At 41.9% G+C, this 19,239-nt stretch overlaps 1 protein-coding gene across 1 annotated transcript in view; it reads left to right on the top strand.

Annotated features, from left to right (window-relative positions):
* Nucleotides 1-19,239, top strand: part of shank2a (SH3 and multiple ankyrin repeat domains 2a) — a gene marked incomplete at both ends in the record, with an annotated part of 136,275 nt that overhangs the window by 90,795 nt on the left and 26,241 nt on the right. The window contains one exon of the mRNA XM_083995006.1: nt 1,700-1,824. Within this exon, the coding sequence (XP_083851132.1) occupies nt 1,700-1,824 (125 nt within the window). The remainder of the gene's footprint in view (nt 1-1,699; nt 1,825-19,239) is intronic.

Below are 19,239 nucleotides of genomic sequence, written 5' to 3'. Positions count from 1 at the left end.
TAGAAGGATGAGTTATAGGAAGTGTCACTTGTCACCACTGGTTTCTCCCAGCCGCAACATTTTTTAACCTCCCCGAGAGCGGGAGAGGGGAGGGTGGGCTGCAGCCATGTGGGAGAGGAGAGGAGGAGGGGGAGGGGGCTTGAGCAATAGTACAGTAAAGGCTGGATAGTGAGGTGTTGCCGAATAGTTACAAATTAAAGGGAACGCTGCAAGGATGAGGACTTGTTTTTTAATCTGCAAAGACACATCATCACCTATTTTCCTGAATTGTGGTTTGATCTGTTTTCTGTCTTCTATTGATTTTCAGAAAACCTCATCTAGTCCTATTAACCAATGAGGGTTGATGTTTCTGTGTCGCTGCTTAAGCCTTACTGCAGCTGCATGGATCAAAAAGTGTCAAGAAAGTTGGCATCAAACTTTCTCTGATAAGATATTTCATCAGTGAAATGATTCTTTTCTATTTTATTCAGTCAAAGCGTCTTTGTGCTTGGGACAAAATTAAACATTAAAAGAGATTTTAGACATACAGGCTCTGAAATGAGGTTTTCAGAAACATGTCAAACCCAACAAATCAGAAAATTTCAAATGATCTCCAGCCCTGCTTTGATGCAACGTGCTTCATTAACATTCAAAATCAATCAAAAGTATACGTGGTGTTACCAAAAAAAAAAAGAAAAAAAGTTACCTGGACTGACACCACAGTCTTGCTTTGAAAATATAATATTAATTTTATAGTTTAAAGCAGTGGTTTTCGAAGTGGAGTCCTTGTGGGGCTAACAGCAAAAAGGTGAATAATTTATTTTCACCATAACTTTTTATCAGAATGTCTGAGAGCGTTTGTCCTGGGTTTCCAACTCTCTCTAAACATCTAAAAGCAAACGTCCAGTCAAACCTGGGGAGACAGAGTCTTGTTACTAAAAAGTACTCAGTTCTCCACCTGCAGATTCATTCAGTTCCCTCAAACTGTCAGAAGTAATTTTCACCGTCGGCACATTAATTATTAATAGATGGTTATCCCCATCACTAACCTTCTAGTCACACCATGGCTGGAGCAAGAGGCAGTAGCAGCATATTCATTAGCACATCAGCGATTGTGTTTCCAGTTTGTGGAGTTCATTAATGAGGGAAAGTGAAATAAAAGAAAGTGTACTTCATTTTTAATTAGTTTGGTCCTTATGACTCTTAATACTGGACTGGATACTAATGGCAGCAGCAGCCAATGTTTATATTTCTGTGATTTAATAATGGGCAATATACAACAATTACTTCTGCTTGAAATCTTTGTTCCAGGCTAAACTACACACACACACACACACATACACACAAGAAAGTCATATAAATTGTCCTTTACATACAGGTGTTACTTAAACAACTGCACTGTATTTAGGTGTAAACGAAATGCGACCATGATTAATTTTTATTATTTACACCAGAGTTTCATATCAAAATATTCTCCCTCTGTCTGGTGGTTTTATTTGTATTTGTTTAAACCTTTATTTTAAGTCATTGGTTACTGAGGTTTCCCTCATTTACACGGAGTTTAGCGTACATACAGCAACAACAGAGCATAAAATACAACTACATTGAAAAACAATTGCAGGGCGATTAACAAAAGTCAGACACCACCATACATTTAAAATCACCAAGAGAGGGGATATTCTTCAGCCAGTTTTAATGTAATTAATTCTTCTCTGTGCAGCGGATACACCCATCGAGGAGTTTACTCCCACACCTGCCTTTCCTGCCCTACAGTACCTGGAGTCGGTGGATGAGGGAGGCGTGGCATGGCAGGCTGGACTCAGAACGGGGGACTTCCTCATCGAGGTAAGAGAGAAAACCATTTTCCTTCCTTCCCTGCATCAACAAGTGGACCCCGATCCAGCCTGGTTGAGTGCCTCATCAGTTGACGTTGGATTTTTCCTTTTGCGCTCCTGGTTGTTTGTATTGTTGGTGATTTGTGATGCTGAGATCGTTTGAATTGAAGGCAATGGTGTCATCTGTAACACAACATGTACAGCGGTTGTAAATTGCTCCTGTGGCCTGGATCTTGTGTGGAATCAGGGAGTCGTCTTGAGGCTTTTTCTTCTTACTTTTCACGAGGTTGTTGAAGACACTTGTCAGAAGGAGATTTTGTCATGATGCTCTAGTGCATTTCAACAAGACCAACCCCACCTCCCTTTGTTAGAAACAGGAGCCACTTTAGACTTGGATAGTGACTCGTGGATGGAAGGAAACGTTTGAAGTCTGCTGAAGCGGTAACAGGAGGAATAGTCTCGATGTCTGTTTACAACAGTTTGGGCTGTTTTTTTTGTTTTTCTTCCACGTGCTTCACATAAACAAGTAACTTGAAGAAAAGGAAGAGCAGCATTGTACATTGTTTGTAGCTGAGTACAACGTTTCATCTAATGTGGTTGATTCAACAGTGTGGTCTGTGTGAGCAACATCCAAAATTTTTGAGAAGATACCGTACAAAAAAGTAAACTGCAAAATGTCAATATCAAATACTAAAAAAGAAACATAAGTAATAGCAGCACATGAGGAATACTGCACAGCTGATGTGTGTTAAATATGGTGTGTGTGCAGGAAGGGAACACCTAAGGTGTCTCTGCATCACACACTCTGAGTGCAGCAGTCCAAATATAAAGTTGTATTATATATTTATGTTTTTATGTAATTGTGGTGTTCCTTTTAAACAGCAGGTCTGTTTGGAAGTTCTGTCAGCAATGTACAGAAAGACCAGCAGAAAAACCCATTGTTAACATTGACCTTGGCTGGAAATGATGCAGTATCCAATATTTTCAGAAGCAGCAGTTTTTCAGTCGTCATCATAGTAGCCAACAGAAATGGACTTGCATGTTTTACATTTGTTAAATTTGCTTGGAAATAATGATCTGTATTCATACAGCTATGGGTGGTTAATCTTCTGTCCCATATGATGGTGTATTTGGACGGTTGAGTACTGGTTAAAAAGTGCTAAGCTTGGGTAGAGTCAAAGCTCTTGTACCTGTTCAGACAGACGTGCAGTAGGAAGGTGATTGATGGCAGCAGGAGTTTTAATGAAGAAATCAGTGCTAACAACAACAACAACAACAACAACGGGCTGCTGTGTCTGTTAGCAGCTAATACAATCGTCATTTGGGTGTGAGAGCGACACAGATTTGTTTTGGTCTAATGCCACTGATGAATTCAATTTGTGTTTTCAATTAAAGAGATGCACTGATCGTTTAATTAAATGAAAAAGGTTTCAGTTTTCATCTATCAGTTCATTTGTTCAGTTGAGCTTCATTTCAGCACCAGGAACTGTCCACATAGAACCAGTCTATCTCCACATGAGATGGGTGATTTTTCTTATGATGGAAGTTCACTGAATTTTAAACAACCTGCACAAAAAGTTTTGATTTTCTACCGAGGGTGCTTCGTCTGGAGGTTTCTTGATTTTGTTGGCGAGTTACATTTTGCCTGTCAATCAGTGGAGACTCTACAAAGCCTCAGAGCAACTTGTAAGACAAATCTCTGAAATGCTAATCTTTTATCAGTGCTTGATGTGATTGTTGTTGCACACCATGTCATTCCACAAGCTGTTGACTAGTGGGGATGTAACTCTTCATATGATGAACAGAACTTAAAGCCCAATACAGTATAAAGGTATGTTCATGTTTAGTGAGATTGGAAAGCAGGTCTAGGTTCTATAATTATACTGTGAAAGTATCAAAGCCTCTGTTCACAAGGAAATACACACAGCCTGTATTCAGGAACCGAGCCTTAAGAACAGCTGTCAGGACTTCTGTGACTTTGTGATGTCACCCACCTGGACCCACCATTCAGCACTTGCAGCATCTAGCTGTCTGAGTGTTTTACCTGAAATCTGCTCGATTTGGAACGCTCAGAAAACAGTCAGCCAATCAGAGAAGCGGTTCAGAGCGTCCTTTCCTCTGATTGGCTGATGCTGACCTGTTGTTACTAGAGCTCCCGACAGAAGGCTGAGGGAGGAGATGTAAAACTACACTGCGATGGTTTTAATACTAAAAAAGTGAACTGACGTTGAGGTGGAGACTCTGACTCGTATAGTTTCTGGAGTTTTTTGATTCTGGGTTTCAAATAATTTTAATTTTCTCTCAATTAGATTTTTTGTTTGATGTGTGAGATGATTTGTTCTGTCATATTCAAACAAATCTAATCCCGTGTCCTTGGAGACAGATTGTTTAACTGTACTTTTCCTGACTTCTGTGCAGCTTAACACAAATCAGTGTTGTGTAAGCAGTTGCAGTGTTTGATCTCTCTGGGTTTATCTCCCAAATTCTACCATTGTACTGATTTGTGTTTATCAGAATGACTTGAAGTAATATTACGAGCTCCTGTGTGTTTTGCTAATATGAGCGTGGCCTCTCAGTGAAGTGCTTCAGAATCATTATGCTTTGGAGGAAACGTCTTGTGCCGAACACTGTTGTAGGAATCTCAGTCACTGAAGTAGCTTCGCATATTACAAATCATCACAGCTGCTGGGAGGAAAACAGTCGGAGGAAAAGCACATTGTCTATTTTCAGCTTGCTCTTTTTTCCCCCCTGTTCTTATGTGACTCCATAACGACTGTGTGTCTGTAAGCAGCGCTGCACTGGGGATTGGTTTATTTTGTGTTTCTGCTAAATGGAGCATCAAATGAAGAGAGCAGACTGTATCCCTGTCTGCATCTCTTCCTCCTGCTTGCCCCTTCCTTATCTCTCATTTTTGTTTTATCTATAAATCCTGTCGACCGCTTTCAACCACCTCCGTCCTCTTCTGTCCTCTGTCAAAACTCTTGACGTATGGCAGCGGGGATGTGTTTGCAAAAAGCATTGCAGGGCCCGAAAGGGTTTGACACATTCACAGCTGCGCAGCCTCCAGCTAGTTAGCCATCCATAGCTCATATTCCTTAATGAGCATGAGCAGAATATCGCTGCAGTCACTGATTCCAGTTACTCTACTTTCTGTTTGGACTTTGTGCTGCATTTTCAAGCAGAGCGTTCCTGTAAAAGTACAGTGCTGTTTAAGTGTTTACTCTCAAAGCAGCCTTCCAAATACATCCCAGCTTGTTTTTTTTTCTTTACAGTGATAAACTGTTTCTAGAAAGTCTGCATGGATTCTTTTCACTTATTTATCGCCTTCATCGATTCCTCACCTTCACTCTGTACAGCACCAAGCAGGGATGATGGAGGACAGAGGACACAGTTATCACACAGTACATACTGGCTGTCCAGGCTAATAACTAACAACATGACACACAGCTGTCTCACCTGTGACTGGGCTGGTGATGGATTCCTGTGGCATCAGTTCATTCTGGGATTTGCTGAGGTGGTTTGATGCTTTGTTGTCTTTAAAAGTCCCATATTTTGCTTTTTTGTTTCAGAAGAGAGGAGGTGCAGATCCTCTGTTTTGTCCGACTGTTTTCACAGTGTTCTAATAAAAATGCAGCATATTTCACTGCTTTGTTGTGACTTCAAAAAGTCACAGAAGTCCTGACGGCTGGTTTTAAGGCTCAGCATCTGAATACAGACCTTGTGCTTTTCTCTGTATAGTATACTGAGGCTTTAAAGGGATACACCAACATTTTTTTTTCATATCTTGCCTCACTCCCGAGTCCATGACAAGCATAGACACCATCCTTTCGACTGTGCGTGCAGTAAGGGAGATAGAGCCCGTATCGCCCGTAATTAGCTTAGCTCAAACGCTGGAAGTGTATAGGTAGGGTTAGCCTGCCTCCTACCCAAGCCGAAATCAGCAGTCAGAAGAGGCGCTACTCAAGCTAGCCGTTGTGACCAACGCACTTCCGATTACTTTAACAAAATAAAACACCCGTTGCCCTTCACATACAGAAAACCATGACGATAGAATTTGTGCTTTTACTTTGAAATAGGAAGCTAACCTACCCTCGATGTAGCTAGCTTGAACCAAAATAAACCGTCTTTTCTTGAACCCTCCATTTTGACCGATCTCGTCCCGTTACCAGCATTTGACCGCTCAAGATGCCTTACCGGAGAGTTTTGTCAGCTCTGAGACGAAGATCGGTCCGTTTAGAGTTGCTGAAGAGTTTCTCTGATGACTTTAGGTGGAGGCAGGCTAACACTACCTATGCACTTCCAGCGTTTGAGCTAAGCTAATTACGGGCGATACGGGCTCTCCCTCGTTACTGCACGCACAGTCGAAAGGATGGTGTCTATCTGCTTGTCATGGACTCGGGAGTGAGGCAAGACACACAAAAAAAAAATGTTTGCGTATTCCTTTAATGCTTTCACACTGTTAGTATTGAAACTAGATCAGCTTTAAAGTAAAAAAAACCCACAACAGGCTTTATACAATATGTGGTGTTTAAGCATCAGCAGTAGATGTTGGCAACTGGTGGTCAAAACACAGGCTCAATAAGATACAGAACTTGTGCTAATGTAGAAATGAACAAAGACCAGAAAACCAATTTTGAGAGAAAATACAAAGATAAATTGGGAATAAAATCAGTGTTTAATTGTACACAGTGTGCATGGTTCAGTTACATAAGAGAGCTCTGAGCCTGCCCAGCCGTATGAGTGTGTAACTGAATTTGTCTTGGTTACTAGGGAATATGGTAACTGAATTTATCAAATAACCGCAAAAATCCAGTTTGTCAAAGCTGAAGACAGTTATGAGAGCCTGGTGGTTTATTGAGAAGTACAGGAAAGTCTCATGTGACATCTTCTGCTTATTGTTCCTGAAAAGTTAAACTTTCAGAGGTTTTCATTCTGTTCTTAATTGGCCATAATTTTCTGTATGAGCTCTGCTTCAATATAAAAACGATTTGATGACACTGAGGACGTCAGAGGCTGAGCTGTTTGTTGTTTTCTAACATTTGTCACTGCAGCTGTGCACAGTGGAATCACAACTTCAATGGACCTGGGACCAGTTTCACTGAACCTGGTTATTGGCTGTAGATTGCAAATGGTGATGGCGTCATGTTGTCGCTCCCAAACTGCAGATTAATGTGCGTGTCCTGGAGGCTCAGCAGGTGCAATGTCTGTTAGGATGAGTGGAATGTGTCATGATGAACAACAGGAAGTGATGTCAGGGTGTAAATTGGCAAAGACTGGATGGAAATCACAGAAAAAGACATTAAAAATCTGTTTATTATTTCTGAATGAACCAAGCGAGAAGAGAAAGTAAAGCCATGAGTATGTGAATGAAGTAAGAATGTGGTGTACTCTGCTGCTGCTACAATGAACTGCTGTGCGCAAAGGAGATGTATTGAAACCAAAGTGAAAAGGGGAAGACGACAGTGAAAGAAAAAAAAAACATTGATTGCTGCATGATGATTGTTTGGTCCTGGAGTAGCCGTAATACGCTGGTGATGCGGTTACCATGGCAGCCTGTTGGCTCTAGTACATACTCCCTTCATAGTCCCACCAGATGACCTGCAGTGTTCAGCTGCTGAGCAGATGAACAGATGCCATATTTCTCTGACAGGTGAGCTCTCCATCTTCATGTGTCCATCAGAGGAGTTCTGACATGATGTGAAAGGATGATGGATCTCCATGCACATGTGAACAGCCTGACTGTCATTCTGAGCCCCTCTCCCTAGCTGTCTCCTTCAAAACTAATTTTCTTAAGTGGAGCATCCCGTCGTAAAGATGGTGGACGTTGGTGATTTGCAGATCACAGGTTGAAAGATGGGGAGTCAAGATTTTGGGAAGAGGGATGAGGATTGTTGTGTATTAAAGTTATGGGCTGATACATTTTTTTTAATCAAAGTTCTAAGGAGTGTGTGTGTTTAAACATATGTCTGCAGGAGTGCACGTATGCCCTGTTTCCCTTCCACTGTACATTAGCAGAACATATCCATTTGCATGCATGATTTAGGGCTTGGCTAAGCATCAATCTTTCATCGCCTCTCACAGCTTGGCATGAGGACGCACGCATGCATTCCGTTCACTTGTACACACAGGCACTCAGATCATTTGCCTAAATGTGTTTAAGTGGGTGCTTGTCGTGGGTCCCATCCGTAACCGCCGCGCTTCAGCGGTGTGTATCGATACGGCTCGTTGAGGTTGAGTAAGTGAGACGAGGGGGGTCTCCTGCTGCGGAGCGCGTCAACGAGTTCGTTATCGATGGTGAAAGGAGGTCAGGAGATGATTCCTCATTCCTCTTCTCTCACAGACAGAGTGTAGCTGGTCTATTTGTCCTCTTTGCCCACTAAAGTGTGTCCAGTAGCAGAGCTCTCTGACCCACGGCCACAGCAGGTGGTCGCTCATCATAACTGTGCGTTGTCCTGTGTGTGTCTCATTGCTGTTGATTGAGCCAAAGGCAGAGTTCAGCACAGGACACTGGCACTAGCTTTCTCTTCCATCCTTGTTCAGGATAGTATATTGGTGTAGATGGCTTTCATGTGTCTTCTCTTCAGAATCAGTCTTTTGTCTGGTCAGTTTCAGAAATTGGTAATTTCTATGCATTGACATACAGCCGTCATGTCTGCATTGACGGCTAATTTCAGGTTTAGAAGTGAATGCTCAAGTTTGTCAAAGGCTTGCTGGAGGGTTGCAATGGCTGACTGTGCAGTATTAGAAATACAATAGAGAACTGTGACATTGGCTTTATGGATGTTACAATTGGTTGTAATGGATGTAAAGTTGTTGATAAAAGTGTTTCCCCTTTAAAACGCAAGGCAAGCAAAATAAAGCACAATAGTCAATACAAATGATGATAGAAAGGTAAATCATGGTGTCTGTCTTCACTTGTCTGTGTCACAGCTCACAAGTGAAATCTAACACCTTTTATTCAAATTTTAAAGCACCCAAACTCCCAGAAGCTGCCTATTTCTTTTGTCATATTTAAATGACATTTAGTTTTTGAATTCCTGCAGCCTGAGCTGATGATAAACTTGTGTAATTGTATGTGATGGGGCGTGTGTGCGGTTCTCCCACCTTCCTGTTTCTCCAAGTGCCGACGACAAAGGTAGTTTTGTTATGTAGCAAGAGAACAAGCAATAAAACCTTCAGAGAATAAGATTGAAAGAAAACGAAAATGAAACAGGTGAGACAGCAGCTTGTGTTTCCTCACAGATGTAAACAAACAGCTGAAGGTGTTTTTTTCTCCTACAGTAAGTAGAAATTTAAATGTTTCAGTTTCCTGGTCAGGAAACCTCCAACACGAAGTTTCGCAGGATCTGCCATCATGCTTTTGTCATCCTGCTCTCAGTCATTTTACAGGTTTTGAAAAAGGGTAAATCTATTACATACTGTAGTAGCTTGAAATATACAACAAGATTCCAAGGTTTCATTTCCCTTTTACTTTCGACTTTTTAAACTTTTGCCAAAATAATAAACAATCAGGCCGTGGCTTTGATTGAATGGAGTCTGTCTGAAAGTTTATTTCTGAGGCCGATGTTGGTGCTGATATTATGGCTCAGAAATAGGTTACTTTTTTTCACAATGTTAATATGTAGAACATAATCCTTTATGTTTGGTTATATATAAATTGAGAACTGAGATTTACATTTAAAAAAACAACTCAAACATTAATTTCTTGAATTTATGTTCCTCAGTTCTTCATGGTAGGAGGCTGGAGCTGTTAGCCACAGCATCAGCTGCTAGCTACAATATGAGCCAGTAGCTACAGTATCCACTCCTCTGTTAGTTATAGTATCAGCTGTAAACTACAACTATTAGTTACAATATCAGCTCTTAGCTACAGTATTAATTCTCAGCCAGAGCATCAACTGTTAGTTACATTATAAAATGAGGAATGAGTGATGGTTGCTGTTGTCCTATGAGAAGCATTCGTGTAGTGAGTGTATTACAGGCATGCATGCATGGATATAACATGCATAAAACGTTAACACCCTGTACTTGTGTCCTTCCGTTTGTGCATCTGTGTGTGCACGCGTGCGCGATGGAGGTAGACGGAGTAAAGCACTTACTCTCTTATATAACGCACAACTTTGGCCAAGAGAGGGATGTGTGACCAGTGTAACATGCAAATGCATCTGCCTCCCAGTGCCCCCAGGTGTGTGTGTTTGTCTGTATGTGTGTGTGTGTGTTTGTGTGTGCGGCGCGTGTGTGTCCTTCTGTCAGATCTCTGCCTCTCTGCATCTCTCTGAGGACAACAACACAGCACACAACTGTCAGTTGTGCAGTGAACTAGCACAGGCAGTCCTCACCATTTCTTTCTCCAAAAGCTCTTAAAGAAAGAGGGGGGGGTGGTGGGAGGGGGGGTCTCATCACCATGCAGCAGGCAGCTCACCTCACTGACTCTATCTCTAAAAACAGTCTCATATCCCAGCTCCTGTGTGCTATAGCTTTCGATTGGAGGACTAAAATGTGTCTGTGTTTTTGTTGAGGTCCGGCTTCATTTCCAGGGATAAAATGATATGACATAACACTTGATAGAAAGAACAGAGGCTTCACAAGTGATTCAGGCGTTGAAACACAGGGAATTATTCATCTTTTGTGCATGAAATTGGTGCCAAAATGTGATGTGTAAATGATTTTTGCAACTGCACATGTGCAGTCAGAATATTGACAGCATTTATTTTGAGAAGATCTTTCACCAGCAGCACTTTATCCTGGTGACTGAGGTGAAAAGGTACCTGTGCTCTTCACAGAAGCTTTTTCCCTGGCAGGATTTTTGCCACATATACCAAAATATATATTTCTACATGTCATCCTGTCTTGCCTTGTGTCCACTCACCGTCTGCCCCCCTAAAGGCAGAGAGCCTTCACATGAAGTTAAATATAGCAGCATAAGAAAAGCTGCTGTTTGTGAGCAGCGACACAGACACACGGTCACATGTCTGCTTCTCCCACTTTTGGTTTGTTCCAGTCTGACCTCATTTTTGTTTGTTTTTTGTTTTTTTTTTAGATTTGGATTCCTGCATGTGTGGACACCATCATCCAATGATTCAATAAAACACATCTGCATCTATAAGCACATACGACCTCAGTTTAGTGCTGGCATCGGGTCGTGTTTCTGTGCTCCTGAAAGCATTAGAGGCATTATTACCCTTGACCCACTTATGCTCCACTGGGTGGCCAGTGTGGCCAGTGTGGCCAGCTGACCAGAGGGTGAGAGGCCAAATGCGGCAGGTTGTTGTTTGACTTCTCAGAGAAACACTGAGCTGCACTTGATTCATTTAGCACAATATATGTCTGAAAGGATGCATCTGGCCACGTGATGTAGTTTTGGTTATTGTGACTAACATGTATGCGGTGGATTATTTGAAGTCCGTCCTCACTGGAGCACTAAATGTGTATTAATCCACAGCTTAAAATAGTCCCCAACAAAAGCATTATTTACTCCTGTTGAGGTATGTGTGCTTAAAAAAAACATGTTACCCACCCAGCTGTTACAAGAAATGATTTAGCCTCAGGAATCAATCTGTAGCAGACACTCAGACACACACAGACACACAAACACGTAGTCATGCAGGCAGAACATTTATACTTAAAGACCATCGCACAACACACAGCATACAGTGCAGCTATGACAAGGGTCAGTTAAGTGTCTGTGGTTCAGGAGGTCGGTGGTTTTTATCTCCAGCTCCTCCAGATACTGAAGGCCCTGCCTCTACGCTAACTACCTTTACTAATTTCAGGAGCTAAACCATAACATTTAAATTCACACTTAAGATTGATCTGAAACTCAATTATTTCCCCCCCATTCCAGCTGTATTATTGATAAATTATTTGGTAATAATTAGACTACTAAGAGAAATGTCAATGTGCCGTTTTATTTCAGTGTCACAGAAAAACAAGAACCACAGCTGAACAAGTACGTCACTGTAAACATGAGGTCAAAGGTCAAAGGTCACTGGTCATTACAGCATCAGAACATGTTTACAACTTGTGCCCCCTGCCCACCCAGTGAACGGATTATACCAATCATCTAATCACTCACTCCCTCCCTGTTTTTTAAATGAAGAAAGAAACTGTGACTTAGATGTGCCGCCTAGTTGTAAAAATATATATATATATATATATATATATATATATATACTCGTAGTCTCAAAAGTATGGTGGCTAAATGCAGTTGCAGTGTGGACCCTGACTGAAGCCAAAACGGCCCCTGGTGGCAGTTCCCTCAGTCTATGAGTGCATGGATTTGATGTGGTACTGTAAAACACTGAGTGGCCAATAAGACTAAAGCTCTGTCTGAGTGCAGAATATTTGACATTAAAGCTGGTAGAAGATTTGAGTAACTTGAACACAGGCAAGGTCAGTTCTGTTTGTGCTGAGAAATGTTTTGGGTGTCAGACGTTACTTCAGGTCAAATATTGATCAGATATTTGGAAGCTGAAGCATCAAAGTCACATGAGACATTTTGAGCCTCATTTATTTGATCGATTTCCTCTTGAAAAGAGAGGATTCAGGGACAGGATCCTTGAAGAGTATTTAACGACACAAAGCAAGAGAGGAAACTTTATCTCATCAGTGAGAAGGGATCAGATGACTTTATCGATTTAAGTTCCTATTATTGCCTGATTGTCACTGCAAAGAACTTTGCAAGATTTTTACCTTTATAAAGTTTAAATTATTAATTTATTAAACAGCTGTAGTAACTGTGATGGTTAAATGACCTTTTACGGGGAAAATGGTGGCTCTCTGCTTTCCTCGAATCGGTGTCTGAGCTCTCGTCTTGGCGGTACCACGACATGTAACCCATAATCTCTTGTTTATGACAGATACGATTACACAAATATACACATCATAACACGTACTGTATATGATATATTACAATGTCAGAGTTAATACCTTTCTTCATATGATGGGAGTTTGCCTGCAGCTGTTCCCTTTCCTGTTTTCCAAGTTTCAAGACAAACTCACGGGACATGTGGTCGTATCTTTATTGATACAATCTAATGATGTGGAAGTGAGGACGCAGACTCACAGAGCAAAGGTACATATTAGAGAAGAAGATTATCAGGGCTTTCCTTCTGCCTAGTGCAGCTCTGATGGCCTGTGTGGAGTTTATATACGTATATATACCGTAGGCCCTACACATGTTTATACTTAGCAATTGTTGGTTTATCTTGCTTTTTGGTCTCTGATAAATTAGAGAGTCCAAGCAGTGTCTCTTTCTGTGCTGTCTATATTTGTATTGAAAATCTGTCCTCATCCATTTAGTATTATTACTCCACCAACAGTGATAACATTATTTGAAAGATAATGTACAAATATGATAATGTATGAGCTTAAACGTCCGTTATTTTACACTTCACCCGTGTTTTATTTGAAGAGTTGATCCATCTGAGGATTTACTTTTGCTTTAAGATCTAAAAACCACTTCAGTGTAGTTTTACATCTCCTGTATGGAGCTCTAGCAACAGATCGCTGTCAGACAATCGGAAGAGAGGAGGTTCTAAGCCTCTCTTCTGATTGGCCGACTTCTGAGTGATCTAATAACATTAGAGCAGATTTTAAGGTATTTTTTTGATCCTTGATCATATCAAACCAATTCAGGTGTTTTGTTAAAGTATCAGGTTAAATACCCAGCCATGCTGCAGACGGACAATGTTGGCATCTTGCTGGTGAACATAGTGGAGTGTTTTTTTTAGCTAAAGAGCCAGATGTTTTTCTCCGGCGTCAGTGGATGTGTTTGGTCACATATCATCTTTATGTGGTGATAATATGTTAATGTGTTGTGTTTACAGCTTGTTGTGTTGCCTTGACAAGCTCTGAAGGATCGGCTATAAATACTGTACATCCATAAAATATTAGACCACTATGTGGATTAATGAACATGTACATGTCTAAAAATGAATGTGAAAATGTTCAAGAAGACGTGACAAAATGATGTAATATTGTTCACACAAGAGACAGTGTTTGTGTTCTCTCACATTATTAATGAATGGATGAGTAGTTCAAGTGTCCTCCGCTGGGTTTCCGTAAGATTGACTTTTGTCATGACGAGTAATGAGTCTGCGCCTCATCAAGATCATGTTGTTTTAGCAGTGCCATTGATTTTTGTCGTGGGAACTCCTGAAAAGCAGTGGGAGAGCTGCTGTGGGCTCCAGATGTGGAACCCCCCCCCCTCTCCCCTCAGTCATTATCAGTTCCCCTCAGCTATTTGCTCACTATCCGTTTTCACTTTAACACTCACGATCAATACCTCTCAGTAAACATTGGGAACCTCTCACACGTGCGCACACCAACCCCAACATGTCGGCGCAGTAAGAACGGACGACACCGAAGTCACATGACGCTCAGTCTGAAAATAACACAGAGTGGAAGCTGTGTTTCCCATCAATAATTTATTTATAGGTAGAGCGCACAAAGAGCAGCGTGCCCGAGCCCACAGTGCTCAGGGAGCTTTTTTTTTTTTAAAACAAAAACAAAACACAACACAGGTTCCTGTGAGAGCACGGCTGAGACTGCGATCATTAAAGAAGAAGAAGAAGATGAAGAGGTGAAAGTGTCTGCGAAGTTGCCCCATTGACAAAAATCTAGTCCCCGTTTAATGATGAATGGTACGATCCACTGCCCCCCTCCCCCCCCCCTAAACACTGATAACATTCTCAGCACCACTCCCACCTCCCGCGGTATCACGCAGCAACTGTCGCCTAGCAACCGGGAACATGTTGTGCCTTCCTGTGTACACAGTGATAATGCAGCTTTTAAGAGTAAAGCTGAGCAGAGACTCAGGAGACAGAGAGGCAGCCTGCACCTGAGGCTAACCTCACTGTCCTTTTACCTTTTGCGGGTCAAGAGCTCCATATCTCTCTGAACTTTTTAACGGAGCTGTGCTAATCTAATCTAGCGTTAACCATTTGGTTTCCCCTCGCTCATTCAGCATTAATTCGGTGCTCGGCCCGGTTAACCCGGGGGGGGGGGGCTGCGCTCAGCTGACATCGTTCAGTCTTAGTGAGCTGACACTTCACATCTGCAGGTTCTCTGTGCTGACATGGGAGATGTAGATGGATGGAGGTTGGAGCTAATGAGACTCTAAAACCTGATGGTTTCCTTTTTCTTGTAAAAAAAAAAAGGGTGAGGAGCAGTAAAGTTTTGTTACCAGCAGAGCCAGGAGTGGAAGATCAGAGGGATCTGTCAGTCATCTGGAGGCAAGTTTCTCCAAAACTGGACAAACAAAACCAAAATTGTGTCTACGATGAGATACAAGAGAAAAACACGTTTCCCTGGTACCCGAGCGATCAGAAACAAAGCAAAGACAGAACCGGCAGAAGAGGCTGAGGATGTTGTCTGCAGCCCGAGGGCTGGTCTGTCAGGGCGAGTGGGCGTGAGCTCAGGGTGTGATGCGGACGTGGGTTTGCGGCTGTCGCTGCTTCGTCACTGATCTGGATGTGTGCCAGTAGGGCAGAGCGGTAGTTAATGCCACCAACTATCCATTAGTGTCCTCCTCTCTCTCCATGCAGCATGAGAGGCTTATCTATTTCTGTTTGGCCATTGGCCCGCAGAGGCTCCGTCGCGTGACGTCTCCGTCCTGTCTGTAAATCTGACGTCGTGGTGTCGGCGGCGTCGCTGTACGAGCGGCCGGAGTGTGTTTCAAGAAAAGGACGAGAGCTTGACCTTGTGTGTGTGTGTGTGTGTGTTTGTGTGTGTGTTTCCACGAAATTTCTCTCAGTATGGGCGGAGCTGATGTGTGGTTTGAAACAGGTTTGTGTGTGTGTGTATACAGTGTGTGTGCGTGCTCTTACATGTGCTCTCATCGTCAGTTTGATATTCAGCTACATGATTCATCAGAGTCAGGTAGGGGTGGGAAAAAAAATCGATATTGCAATATATTGTTGTGCTCTCTGTCGCAATAAATAATCGATACACTGACGGCAAATATCGATATTTTGTTACAACACACATTTACCCCGTTGTCACAGTCAGTACTTTTTTTTTTTTCACCGTCAGTACTTAATCTCTCCTGTCCTTTTTGTGGGGGCGCTAATCCCGTAAATGAGGGTAAAGTAGGCGTGAGTAGCGGCAGAAGAAGAAGACCCACCCGCACGTTTCCACCAGAGTTTCCACTCTAAAGTGTGAACCCACTTTGGCTTTTACGAAACAGATGACAGGAGAACACTGGATAAAGAATATAATCTGCAAGAACTGTTTTGCGAAGGTAAAATATACAGCAACCACACAGACAGGCGTATGTGTCTCTCTCTACAGTCTATGGTCTCTCTGTGTGTGAGAGTTACTACGGTTACCGCGACGCTCCCGTCCCCCGGATATTTCTGCAGCTTGATTTACATGATCCGGTCTGAGACATGAAACTCATGGACTGAGGAGTCGTCCTGCTGCGGTCTGCACGTCACACCGACGGTCGTACATTTGTGGAGGAAGTTGTATTTGCTGTTGTTGCCGCTGTTGCGGTTGTGCGCGACGTAGAGCTGCCGCTTCGACTAGGGAGGACGGAGTGGGGGGTTGGGGGGGGGGGGGGTTGGCGCTGGCGCTGTCTTATACAGTAATGTTACAGAAAACCTGCATGTTTTTTCTCCTCATGTCCTACACTAGAGAACTTGTTCTTCTTATCACCAAAGAGGCTGCTCTCTCTCTCTGACAGCTGGTTTTTTAAATACCATGAATGGAAAGCATAAGAAACTACATAAAACAAGTTGCTACTGACTTTTCAGTATCATAAAGCACTGTCCTGGTTTACATAAGACATGTTATTAATGTTCATGCACTTTAATGTCTCCAGCTGTACAGTGTTTATTAATTTGTACATTGTACAAAGTTTTGGAATAAATGCATGAGACTTTTTCCTTTTTATGTTTTTTTTTTCAGTCACATAGCCTATATCGTGATATATCGTTGATGAAATTTCTTGCAATATATCGAATATCGCAGATATCGTGTATCGTGATATTATCATTATCGTGGGCCAAATATCGCCACAGTATCGAATCGTGAGTTACCCATATCGTCCCACCCCTAGAGTCAGGACTGTTCTATCTGGGTCTCTGAGTCATCAGAATAAAAATCTCCATCCCTCTCTCTCTCTCTCTCTCTCTCTCTCTCTCTCTCTCTCTCTCTCTCTCTCCATCCTCCCTGCCCCCCATCCTATTTCAGTCCTTCACTTTATTCTTCTATATGTTTTCTTCTCTCTCTATCTCTCTCTTACACATACACACTCACACACAGAGTCTCTGTATATTTCTGTATTTAATGAGCCTGCTTTGATGTACTCCAGCTTCCTACAAGGGAAGAATACACACACACACACGCACACACACACACACACACACACACACACACACACAGATCTCACACACACAGATCTCAGAGAGCTCTCTCCCAGCCTCCCAGTCTTAGATGCAGATCAGCTCCATGTTTCAAATGCTGATGAATGCTGCTGCTTTAATGTGTGGGTGAAGGTATGCCGACATACAGGTACACATACATACATATGTACGTGTGCTGTGTGCATGTGTGTGTGTGTGTGTGTGTGTGTGTGTGTGTGTGCGTGTGAGACTGAGAGATGCATGTTACATTGCATTTCATCACATCTTTGCAGCACAAAGGAGGAAAATGCTTTGATTATTTTCCTCAGTATTGAGCTGTTAGTTGCGCTGGTCTTGACTGACAGGGCTGACGGACATGAACTGGGCTGAGGAGTGAACAGTTTATAAGATGGTGAGAATAAAATGATCTGATGTTATGGAGTGCTGGCCTCAGGTCAGGTATCATCCAGAGATGACCGATCTATATTTAACACATTTTCTTTGTCAGTGTCATAAAAATCACTCACATTAGTCACTAATGATCCGTTTGTTACTTTACATAATAATCTTCCCTCTCAGTTCGTCACCACGAGGCTCCAGGGAAAACCACTGACAGTCATCTAACCGGTCTGAACCTGAGTTCAGCTTTGACCTCCATTCATGTTAATGAAAATATGGTCAATGAGATAAAGTTGAGAGTCAAGTTTGGTGTTTTGTGCGTAACAAATAAACATAGAGAAAGAAAAAAATGACGAGAGGGAAAAGTGTGTGTCTTCAATCAACGACACATCACTAAACGTATTCCCCTGCTTGACTATACTTCATACATCCAGCCTCAATTCCCACAGTTCCTCAACATTTTCTTAGTGAGTAAACAGCGTGCTTAGTTAGGCTGTGAGCTAGGAGATTAAAAGCAGGGACAACACAAACAGGCCCACTAGCTTTCAAACTTCGAACCTGGTGTAAATACACAAACTAAGGAAAAAGAAAAGGAACAGTAGTCTGGGCAATTAGTCTTTATATTTATGTCCTATGGGCAAACAAAGAAAATCTTTATCTGAAAACAGTTCTTGTTAAAGTTTGGACTTTTGTGTGTTTTATGCAACTTTAATGTCCTTTGCCTTTGTCACAACCTGTTTAAATGATAAAGTGCACTACTTGGATATTAGATATTGTGCTACGAGGTTTTGTTTTGTGGTTAATGCACATCCCTGCTTTAAACAGACTCACAAGAAAAGTGCCATCTTGCTCTCTCACTGCCCTAGATTGTTCATTGCCCTAGATCGGCCCGTTTCTCTGAGCTCTTCCTTGAAAACTTGTTGCTCTATGTCTACCTTCATTCAATGTAATTCATTGTAAGGATGAAGTTTTGAGTTTCAATCACTGGCACTAGCTCTTGTGCACACATGATTTGTTTTGACTCACTCACAATAACATAAAATGTATTGAATTTTTATTTCTTCTTTAATAAATGTACTGTAACTGTGTCTAAAGATGACCAGTGGTGTTTTTTTTTAAGTTTTTTTTTTAGATCTTGAATCAATCAGAAGATCAATTGTCAACCCAGATAAATCTGAGTTATCAGTCATTCATTGGTCACCTGCACCTAATGTCATATCCACTATGATCATGTATTAGTGCTATTGACTCTTACCCAGTTTAGAGTCACTTTTTTTAGATTTACCTTTTACACCTTGGAGGTTTTCGGGATTTTGGTCGTCAGAAACAAGCTGAGAACGTGTGAAACAGCTCAACGTCCTGTGTCCACTGGCCAGTGTGAACAGTGTGTCTCTGTGGTCTGAACAATGAAGATTGTTTAGTAAACATGGTAGCATCAAAAAAGGAAATAGAAAAGAAAGTGGTGGAGTTGATGAAGTTGCTGCACAATCTTTTAAGCAACATAATCACATACCTGTAGTTTTCTGGTGAGTGAGTGAATGAATTCTGAGTGGTCTTCACATAAAAGTTGAGTTTTAAAGTTTGCTGCTGACGAGGACCATGTGATATGACTGACAAGCCAACTGAAGTTGTAGAGGCTGAAGTTCAGCTGTGTTAACTGTCACGCCTCACGTCTGCCT

This window comes from Trachurus trachurus (assembly GCF_905171665.1).
Source record: "Trachurus trachurus genome assembly, chromosome: 3".
NCBI lineage: Eukaryota > Metazoa > Chordata > Actinopteri > Carangiformes > Carangidae > Trachurus > Trachurus trachurus.
This window is presented reverse-complemented; position numbering and strand designations above follow the sequence as displayed.